The 10,392-nt window shown below is 55.4% G+C and overlaps 1 protein-coding gene across 2 annotated transcripts; it reads left to right on the plus strand.

The window, feature by feature from the left end:
* Window positions 1-2,261: 2,261 nt before the first annotated feature.
* Window positions 2,262-10,277, plus strand: Proz (protein Z, vitamin K dependent plasma glycoprotein). 2 transcript variants are annotated; one of them, XM_023560592.2, is made up of 8 exons: window positions 2,262-2,620; window positions 3,602-3,765; window positions 5,083-5,107; window positions 5,339-5,452; window positions 5,869-6,000; window positions 6,282-6,367; window positions 8,116-8,233; window positions 8,827-10,277. In XM_023560592.2, exons 1-8 carry the CDS (start codon window positions 2,554-2,556, stop codon window positions 9,339-9,341), a joined length of 1,221 nt encoding a protein of 406 aa, XP_023416360.1. In that variant the 5' UTR covers window positions 2,262-2,553; the 3' UTR covers window positions 9,342-10,277. The 2 variants fall into 2 exon arrangements, with proteins under 2 accessions (XP_023416360.1, XP_012996779.1); XM_013141325.2 differs by lacking the exon at window positions 2,262-2,620 and adding an exon at window positions 2,628-2,864.
* Window positions 10,278-10,392: the final 115 nt, after the last annotated feature.

Consider the following 10,392-nt stretch of genomic DNA (forward strand, 5'->3'; position numbering starts at 1 on the left):
AAAACAGAATCCCAGACTTCGCACCCTGAATGTCAAGGCCTGCAAAGGGTGCCCCAGCCTGGTAAGGCCTCCAGAAAGGGACAGCAGTCAAGGAGTGTGCTGGTGGCTCACAAGGCCCCTGGATGCTTTCGTCACTTTGGCTGAGCCAGAGGACAGGAAGACCCAGCCATGTCCCCATGCAGCTTTTCTCATGTGTCCTGCTGGGCCTGAGGGTGCTGTGCAGGGTGCAAGTGCCGCCATAGTCTTCAGGGTGGTGTCGCAAAGCCTTGGCTCAGTGACCAACTGCTGTGGTGTAGATCAGAAAGACCCAAACCTTCCTGCGTGCAGAGGCAGGGCTTTGGGGAGGAGCTTGGGCCATGGTTGCCTTACTCTCAAGTGAATTGGTCCAGGGATGGGGTCACACTGACCTGCATGCAGTGGCATCTGGTGGCAAGAGGCAGCCCCTGAGGTGTGGCCTGTTGGGAAGAGGCGGTCCCTGGGCATGGCCTGGAGGGGCCCAGCTCCCTCCTGGCTCCTTTCCTTTCTCTGCTTTCTGTCCACATGCCAGGAACAGCTCTCCTCCCACCATGCTTGCCTTGGGGCCAGTTGGCTGTGGACTCAAACTGTGATCCCAAATAAACCTTGGCCCCTGTAGGTGGAGAGTGTCAGGTATTGTGTCCTAGCCTTGAGAAACAGACTGAGACATGAACAAACCAACAGTGAAGGAACGATGCCAGGGCTCCCTGGGAATCTGCTTCACTGAAAGTGAATCCAGGCAGCAGCAGCTGAGGGGCCAAAACACAAAAGTATTCAGGAATAACTGGGCATCAGAACTTAGCTGACTGAGACTCGAGTTCAGAGATGCTGGCTATAAGGGAGGTCTGAGAGCTGGTCAGACTCGGTGGCTACATCAGCACATAGTGAAGCCATGGCACAGGGGCAACAGGTCACTCAGTGGAGGGCTGCCCACACCCGGCCACACACTTCTGTCAAGAGCTCCAGCTGGGACCTGCACAGAGGATGAACAGAATGGGACAGAGAGGACAGCCCACAGCCTCATGAACAGGAAGGATTCGCTCCCCCCAGACCCTGGGGTCATTGCACTGGCAGGTCTCTTTCTGGAGCAGCAGGGCTGGGCATGGAGGGTTGTACCTTGATGAAGGGGCAGGGCGGCCACAGCAGCTCAGCTGTTTCCTTGACTTGACATGGGACAGCTGGCCCGAAACCGCTGTCCAGAGACTGCACATGAGAGAAACCAAGACACTGTGCAGCATGTTCTAGATGCTGCTCTGGTCTGAATGTCTGTGCCCCCCAGAGCTCCAGCGGTGTCAGGAGGAGCCTTGGAGATGCAGTCTGCACCAAGGGTCCGTACTGTCCTCACAGGGCAGGGCACCATTCCTCCCCACAGGAGAGGGTGCAACACGTGGCCCCGAGTTCTCAGACTTCAGTGTCCGGAACCGTGAGGGCACAGGACATCAGTGACCTTATCCAGTCCTTGGGGCATGGCCTGGCAGCCGAGTGGACAGGGCCAGTCACCCACATAGTTGGCTGCACCAGGGGCAGCCGCTGCTCAGACCCCAGTCCTTGTCTGGTTTCCCGTTTGAAGCTGCTTTCCCTGGTTCTGAGATTTCCCAGCAGGAGCATTTTCAGTGTGCGAATTTCCACGAGGACCTTCTTCTCACCCTTTTGTGGAAGGGACACTTTATGATTGCTGGGCCCGGGGTCGCCCACCTGACCCATTCCAGTAACTTCCATCCTGGCTTCTAAGTTATTTGACTCTCCTACTACTGATAAACTTTGTGGGGTTTTTTTCCACCTTTTAAAACAAAAATTTCTACCATAAGACTAACGGTTTGTCTTTCTCAGTTTCCACTGGAACAGCTGCCCCAGGCCCCTTGGTCAACATGCCATCCATCTCGGCCACCTGTCTCCCTCGGTCCCTGCCTGACCCCACATCCACGCCTGGACACTTTGTGAGTGTGTCCCCAAACCACGCGTCTTCCCACTGCCTGGAGACCATGGCACCACACAGCTGCCCAAGCCTTGTGCTGCCTGGTCACCTCTGCCAGTGAATCATCATTCACCCTACGAAGTAGCAGGAGGCCAGTTGAGTCCCACAACCTGTCACCTTACTCCTGCCCAAATGGGCGGTAGCCTCCCAGGACTTCTCTCTGTCCTTCCAGAGGAAGCTGGCTTTTAAGTTATTCTGCCCCCACAGTCCAGGCAGAAAGACACCTGAAGAGGGTCCTGGGACACACAGCTTGGCCTCTTGTGCCACTGGTCTTACCCTTGGCCCTCTGTGGGGGTCTCCACTCTTCCTCCCTATGATCCCCCACTGGTCTCCCCAGGGCTCCTCAAGATCTTCTGGTGGACACAGAGGGCGCAGGAAGAAGTGCATCTTGAGTGTGTCCCACTGCACCCGTCCACATGTGAGGCCTGCTGGCTGTAAGCCCCTCTGTGCAGCCCCAGTGCCTATGGATGGGCCCCTGCTGACCTCCCCACGCCTCCTGCACCTCCCAGGGCTGGACTTTGATTGTTTGATGACCCAGACGTGCTGGGCCAGCTGCAATCAGCATGACCAGCCACATCCTGCTGCTCCAGGGCCTTGCTGTCCTCCTCCTTCACCAGGCGGAACTGTTGGGTAGGCACTGGCCAGTAGGTCACAGAGGATGTGTTCTCAGGAGTGGGCAGCCCTGAGGCACAGCCTTGCGGGTCGTCCTAAGGGCTGCTACGGCTCATTGTCCTTGGTGAAGAGGTGCTGGGAATGGCTCCCTCACCATGCTGAGATGGGACTGCGGACACAAGGCTGGGGATGTGCCCCGGCAGGGAGGACAGGGCAGGGTGCCAGAGAGGGTCTCAGCTTGGCCGGAGGTTCCTGAGCACAGGTAAGAGGTAAAGAGGCTATGGCCCCGATAGCAGGGAGTGGCTGAACTACAGTCTCCTTTGAGAACTCGGTGGCCCCAGCACTGTCATGCCCTCCCCACAGCTGTATCACACCAAGTGACACGTCGCAGCCTTCCAAGCCCTTTGGTGGCGAGTGCACGGCCGACCTTGTGCCCTGCTCTGAGGCCTGGCCCTCACTCCTTTTCTACCCCAAGCTCCAGTTCCCCCCAGACATCCTCCTCGAGGTAGTGTAGGAGCAGCTCAGCCCACATGGCAGCATTGTGACTGCGGTGTCTGCTCCCCAAACCTCAGCTGCCAGACACAGCCCCTTTTGTGTCTCCCAGTGCTTCCTGATGGAGCCAGGGCAGCTGTCCTTCAGCTGCAGCTGTCCATCTGTGCGACACAGCACTTGGTGGCCACCTGTCTAGAGCAAGGTGTAGCTCAGACTGGAGTTCTGACACCATCACAGTCAGAATGCACCAGGACCCAGGGAAGTTTCAGTGGTGGGCTGGTTGCCCTCGCTGGATCCAGGCGTCTCCAGGTCCCGAAATCTCCATCTGTAAAGCAGTGTCTTGATTCACAAGGGCTATCTGTACACTCAACAAATGGGAAGTGGCCAGTGGCCTCCAGACTGTGGCCAGGCCAGGCATTACCCTTGTGGCCAACGGGGTCCTGCAGGATGCAGCATGCCCAGCTCTAGGGCCCAACTAACGCCCTGCATTCCTCCCTGGCTATCCAGTGTTTGTTCCGGCCTCAAGTGCAAACCAAGTTCTGCTCAGGTGGAAGCGTGCTGGCTCCTACATCCTGGAGGAGCTCTTTGAGGGCAACTTGGAAAAAGAATGTTACGAAGAGATCTGTGTCCATGAAGAAGCCAGGGAGGTGTTTGAAGATGATGACGCCACGGTGCGTATACCCACCTTGGGCCCTGCTTCTGCTGGTTTTAGGGTTTGGATTCAACCTGAGGGAGGGGAGAGTGTCTTGGCTGCACAGAAAATGGACAAAGCATTAATGTTCACAAGAAACGAAACTTGCTTTATTTTTTATCTTTACTGTAAAAAAAAGGGGCAACATCTTGAGCTGGGGATTTAGCTCAGCGGCATAAGCACCTGCCTTGCAAACAGGCAGTCGTGAGTTTGATCTCTGGTACCGATAAAAAGTTAAAAAAAAAAAAAAAAACGGCAGCATCTTGAGACAGCTCTTCCTCAGAGGAGCAGGGGACCCAGCCTGCAGCTCTAGCCACTGCCACCCCGGGTTCCTTCTCAAAGGGATCCAGGGGAAGAGTGGGGTGCCCTGGCTGCCCCCTGCACTGAAAAGACGTGAAAATATAATCTTCCCCGCCATGTAGTAAGATTCCTCATTGTACTTCGAATGAAGTAAATGATTTTCTTGCATACGTGACCATGCTTCTGCCCTGAGTACACCAGGCAGAGTCCCCATTTCATTATGTGCAGGCTTAGCTGCAGAGATGGCTGAATCCTGAGGCCTAAGATTTATGCAAAAGTTTCCAATACAGCAGCACAAACTCTGTAGCTGTTTCCCAGCTGGGCTGGGATTGGGTAGGGCACTTGTCCTAGGTTTGCTGCACAGCACAGAAAAAATTCCCATTTTTACATACGAAAGAGGTGACTGACACTTAAATTACAGTCTCCCAAACGCACATCCTAAGGGGACTTTTCTGGAGCTGCCCATCTTTAACATAGTGAAGAGAGTCTTAAGCAAAGGAAAATAGTGAGCATTTTCAGAGGATTCTGTCCTAAAAATTTCAGCCTTCAAACTCTCAGTAAAGGGAAGCCACCCCAGGCCAGTGCTCTCGACCTCATTCCAGGGGCAAGGAGCCAAGGGTGGTGTGGGGCGTGTACGCCCGTCCCACCAAGGACTCCTGCCTGACTGCTACATGCCGCCCACTCAATCCTGCCCCCCAAAGAAGACAAACCGTCTCCAGTGTGTGACAGGTGCTGCCCTGGGAGAGAGGTGACAGGTGTGTGTGGGGGGGTTGTATCCCTGACATGTGCCATCACCTTCCTTGATTGGGCCATGATAGAGCTGGGGAGCCCACACATATTGAGCAAATACAAATTCAAAAGATCAATAGGCTGTTACACAGAGGCAGTTTCCCTCAACCCTCGGTCTGCTATAATCGGCTGCCAGGTGAATACGACCCACATTGCCCTCTGGGAACAGAAGCTTGCTTCTGTGACATTTCTGCATTTTCTTCCTCAGGGTGCATTCTGGAGGGAGTACAGGGGTGAGTGGCCTCCTGTCCTGCCTGGGTCAGGGACAGGGCTCCCATGTCTGCCTGGAAGAACTATGGAGGGCGGCCTGGGAGGCTTAGGAGGAGGCTTGGCCAGGGGTGGGAGGCAGGCCAGGGGGGATCCCAGCGCCCCTGGCAGATGTGACTAGGCAGCAGGGAGGTGGCCGACGGTGCGATGTAGGGCAAGCGCAGAGGGTGCCCAGCAGAGTCCTCCCTGTCCCGCAGGAGGCTCCCCCTGCATCTCCCAGCCCTGCCTTAACAACGGCTCCTGCCAGGACACCATCCGCAGCTTTACCTGCACCTGCTCCCCGGGCTTCGAGGGCAGGACCTGCGCCCTGGGTGAGCACAAGTCTCCCCTGCCGCGCTGTCCATGCAGCCAGTGGTGGCAGTGAGGGGCACCTAAGACAGGGAGGACACGGTCAGAGTGAGCCACCGTCACATGTGGGAACATGTGCTCAGCAGACAAAGCCTGCTTTCCATTCGTCGGGCTGCCTGTCTGTGAACCCTGTCTCTACTCCATCTGCCTCTGTGCCACCCTTGGTGGACAGGGGGAAGTGCCTGACCACGGCCCCCCAGCTGTCCACACTAAGCCCCTCCTGTGCCATGCCTTCTCCACGAAGCGACTTGGAGAGGCCGGGAAGGTGGGCGTCAGGCTCTGCCACTCCTGGGGTGGGGAGGGTACGGAGAACTCCCCCAGGAAGCTGGGACTTCCATTCCCATGCTGGGGGCTGTGGTTCCCCTCCGTTCCTTTTCAGCTAAGAACAGATGCCATGCAGAGCGGCCTGATGGGTGCCAGCACTTCTGCCACCCAGGAGAGGCATCCTTCACGTGCAGCTGCGCACAGGGCCACAAGCTGGGCAAGGACCAAAGGTCATGTGTGCCTCACGGTAAGGCAGGGCCCTCTGTACCCTTCTCCTCCTGTGGGGTTGGCGAGGGCACTGCAGCGCACGCCTGTGACCCTGGCTACTCAGGAGGCTGAGGCAAGAGGGCTGTGAGTGCAAAGCCAGCATGGGTGCCCCAGTGGTAAGGCACTTGTCGGGCACACAGAAGTGGGGCACCTCTTCTTCGGTGAGGGACAGCAGAGGGGGAGTCACTGGCTGCACCGGGGGTCAGGCTGTGACTGTGCAAAAGGCGCTGAGTTTCTCCTTCTGTTGCTGCCACAATGAAGAGCAGTGTGCCTGTGGGATCCTGGCTTCCCGACTCAATGAGAAGGCAGAGAGCAGCGGGCTGCGTCCGCCCTGGTTTCCGTGGCAGGTAACACGCATTTCACCAGTGCCTTGTTGCGGCTGGTGTGGTGGGGCAGGCCTGTAATCCCAGCCCTCTAGGAGATCAAGGCAGGAGGACTGAGTCCTCACCTAGTTGGCAAGAAGATGGAGATGACAAGGTGGATCTTTATTTTCTTGGTACTGGGACTCGAACCCTGGCCTTCATCACTAAGAGAATCACACTGTTACCTGGGTCTGAAGTTGTCACCTGTCTTCACTCATTTCTGGCACTCTTTTTTCCTCGTTGGTATGCACCCGACATACAGCTGCACTCTGGGAGGTCAGGGGTCTGCACATGGTGTCTGGCTTGTTCTCACGCGTGTTTTCCCTCCTCTCCCCAACTCAGCAGGTCCATTTCTCACCACCTTCATCTTGTTCTTCTACTTATGTTTTGGGGCTCTCTGGGAAGAAAAACCGTGCGATAAGCACCTGGTGTGTCTGACTTGTTCCCCTGGACACTGGCCCTGCCCGTGAGCATGTGCTGGTCCAGAGCCAGGCCCTCAGCAGCCCCTTCACTGGCTCTGCACAGAGGGCACTTGGGGTCACGCCACACATCAGGGTGCCGAGGTTGGGGGCTGCCCCATCAGGCCGGGTCTGTCCCCTCAGTCTCTGTTCTGTGGCCTTTGCTCCTGTGCCTCCACTTCTCCAGTCCTGGTCCCGATTATTTCTGGTTGGCACTCACCTGCAGGCCTCAGACCCTACTCAACGTCATCACGCAGTGCTTCTCATCCTGGGTAATTACAAACTTCTTAGCTGTGATTTAGATCAGGATTTGATTCTTTTCTTGCTTCTTAAAAATGACTCCACCACAGAACAGGTCTTGTTTTTGCATTACTATAGTTTTATGTCGGTTATGATTCCTGCTGGTGGGACTTTCCCGAACAGACCTGTGCCTTCTGCCCTAGTGTGTGGCATCCAGTAGGAATAGTTAAAACCTACAAGCCACACTACAAACAGGTGAAATTTTGATCATATCTTCTAACTCAGTCTATGTAAATATTATTTCCACATTGTCTTGGTTACTTTTCTCTTGTTGCTAGAACAAAATGACACCCAAAATGAAGGAAGATTTATTTAGCTCACCCTTTGTGGTTTCAGTCCATAATCAGCTGGCTCCAAGGCAGGGTGGCATGGCAGGGAAGCAACACCTCGAGGGGACAGAAGATGGCAAAAGCAGCCTCTTTAATATTGTAAGCATACACCCCCACCTGGTGTCCTTTGGTGGGTGGCAGGCAGTGTTTTACTATGGCAGGAGCCAGGTCATGCCTGACTCCATAAGTGCACTCGTGTTACTCTGGGGAAATGTCACCTAGCGGTGACTGCTGTTAAGACATGGGTAGGACCAGAGCAGCATCCCGTGCAGGACCGGCTTGCCCACAAGAGGTAAGGCCCCTCAGTGTTCAGCTGGTAGCCTTGTCCCCTGGCAGGAGGGGCACCTTGCCAGTCATGTGGGCTACAGCACGATTCTCTCCCCAGGTCTTTTCTGCCCTAAGCCTTCTTTCCATGCACATTGGTCCAGGGAGGGCAGAGTGGGCCGGGGGTGGGGTGGGGGCACGTGCACCTGAAAGACAGATGCTTGCAGTGCCAGGATCTGCTCAAGACCAGGCAGCCCTTCCCAGGCTGGGTGGGACACACGTGGTGGCCGCCCTGTTAAGCCAGCATCCTTAGCCTCGGGCTTCACTGCCCCCACCCTGCACATGCCCCTAAGCTGCCCTGGGTCTGTTTTGTTTGATAAAGGTCACACTGACAGACCCCCAAGGGAAGGACTTCTGTGGTGGTGTCCTCGTACAGGACCGCTTCGTCCTGACAACAGCGCAGTGCTCATTGTCACACAGAAACATCACTGTCAAATCAAGTAAGTATTTTTCCTGAGATCACAGTGGAGGAATGACTTGTTTCTCATGTAAGATGGGCTGAACAGAGCCTTGGTGGTGCTGAGACCATTACAAGATTTAGAAGCACATGTAAAGTATGTGACATACACTGGAGAATACCTGGGCGGCAGTGGTCAAGGGCTGACCAACCCTCAGCCTAGTAAAAGCTGCAGAAAGTGACTTCTTTTGACACTGAAAGGGAGCAGTGCTGTGAGGGAAAGGGCTGGTGGTCAGGCACTTGTAGGATGACACTGCCTGTCCCCAGATGGACCTGTGCTGTCTGTTTACCCACTGGGCAATAGTTTTGCTCCCTCAGGAGTCTATGAAGTTCCCATAGTAAACTCCCAGTGTGTCGAGTAATGAATATGAAGGACTCCAGTCTTCACTCCTCACCCTCACGAACTTTTAACAAAACAGCCTGAAAACCCTTTGGGGGAGATGACTTCAGGCTGGTCTGGAGAAGCTCCCCTCACTGCTCCTGCTGCTTCTCCAGGCTGAGAACTTGCTGCCTGCAGGGAGGGTGGCACCTCCTGGGACCTGCTGCCTAAGCAGTGCCCCTCTCACCTGACTCCAGGTCCTGCCAGCCCAGGCGAGGCTCCGTGGACGGCTAGGGTCAGGCACGCACATGTGCATATGCACTATGATGCGGAGTCGGGCCAGAACGATGTCTCGCTGCTGCAGCTGGAGCGGCCCGTGCAGTGTCCTGGCTCGGGGCTCCCTGTGTGCACCCCTGAGTGGGACTTTGCCAAGCAGGTACTCATTCCAAGGACAGTGGGGGTCCTCAGCGGCTGGATGATCAATGGCACCGACTTGGATGACACGCTAGCAACCTTGCCAGTCACACAGGTGGACAGGGAAGAGTGTAGCCAGGCCCTGAATGTCACCATCACCACCCGGATGAGCTGTGAGAGAAGTGATGCAGCAGCTGGACCGTGGGTGGCAGGAAGCATGGTCGCCAGAGAACACAAAGGCACCTGGTTCCTCACAGGGATCCTAGGCTCATCACCAAGGCCACAGGAGCAGACAGCCACATTTCTTGTCACCAAGGTCTCAAGATATGCACTCTGGTTCAAGCAGACAATGAAATAACCGAACTCACCCAGAAAGGGCAGGTCACGAGGCAGGGCTCCACACAGGGACACGTGGAAAGCCTGACCCACAGCACTGCTGTCAGCATAAGGCCATCTGCAGCTGCTGACCACCACTTCCTTCTAGATCACCACTGAGCACCCTGACATTCCTAACCCCAAACCAAGGCCCTAGAGAAAAACTAGGTATGTTAAGGAATAAAACCGTCAGATGCAGCCCAGCCCTGTTTCCCACTGTCTCTTTCACCACAGGCCCCACGTACAGCACACACACAGCATCCTTAACCCCTCCCCTCCACGCAAGCAAGCTAGCATTGGCATGGGCTCATAAGGAACTGGTAGTCACACAATGGGCCACTTCCTCACTTGGCTTGGCCACCACCTGCCAGTGCGGTCACACAGATGCTCAGCATGGGAGAGCAGCTGGAAAGGCTGTCAGGTAGCAGGAACTGTACCAAGAGGCAGCGGTGAGGAGATGGGTGTGTTGGCCCCATCCCTACTGCAGCTGCTTCCGAGGAGACACACGGCTGTCCAGCCTGATCAGTCAGCAGAGACGAGTGGAAGTACTTCTCTTCCTAAGCAAATGCTTCACGAACGGGGAAATGTGCACTCTAAAAAGGCTGACAACTCCCAGGCTGTGGCTGAACTGTGCCGCAAACCCTCCTGCCACATCCCTGATGCTGATGTGGACCTCAGCCCAGAGTGGCAAGGGTCACACGCAGCTGTAGGATGATGTCCCAACCTCAGCCTCTGCCATGTCAGCTGCCCAGCCTGGACTCTGTCATCAGCTCGAGCACCGGATCCTGGCAAGCTATTAAATCTGGAAAATCTGCATCAGAGGAGCTGGGGATTTAGCTTAGTGGCGCAAGTGCCTGCCTTGTAAGCGTGCGGTCACATGAGTTCAATCTCTGGTACCGATTTAAAAAAAAAGAAGATCTGTATCAGACCGGAGCCTGCTTCTACACAGAAGCCTTAACCAAGTGTTTCAGTGGCATGGGAGGCTTAGATTTAATATATAAAGACAGAAGTATCTTGGCAGCTATGATAAAAAA

This window comes from Cavia porcellus, unplaced genomic scaffold (assembly GCF_034190915.1).
Source record: "Cavia porcellus strain 051 isolate PalLab524CR breed Dunkin Hartley unplaced genomic scaffold, mCavPor4.1 scaffold_4, whole genome shotgun sequence".
Lineage (NCBI taxonomy): Eukaryota > Metazoa > Chordata > Mammalia > Rodentia > Caviidae > Cavia > Cavia porcellus.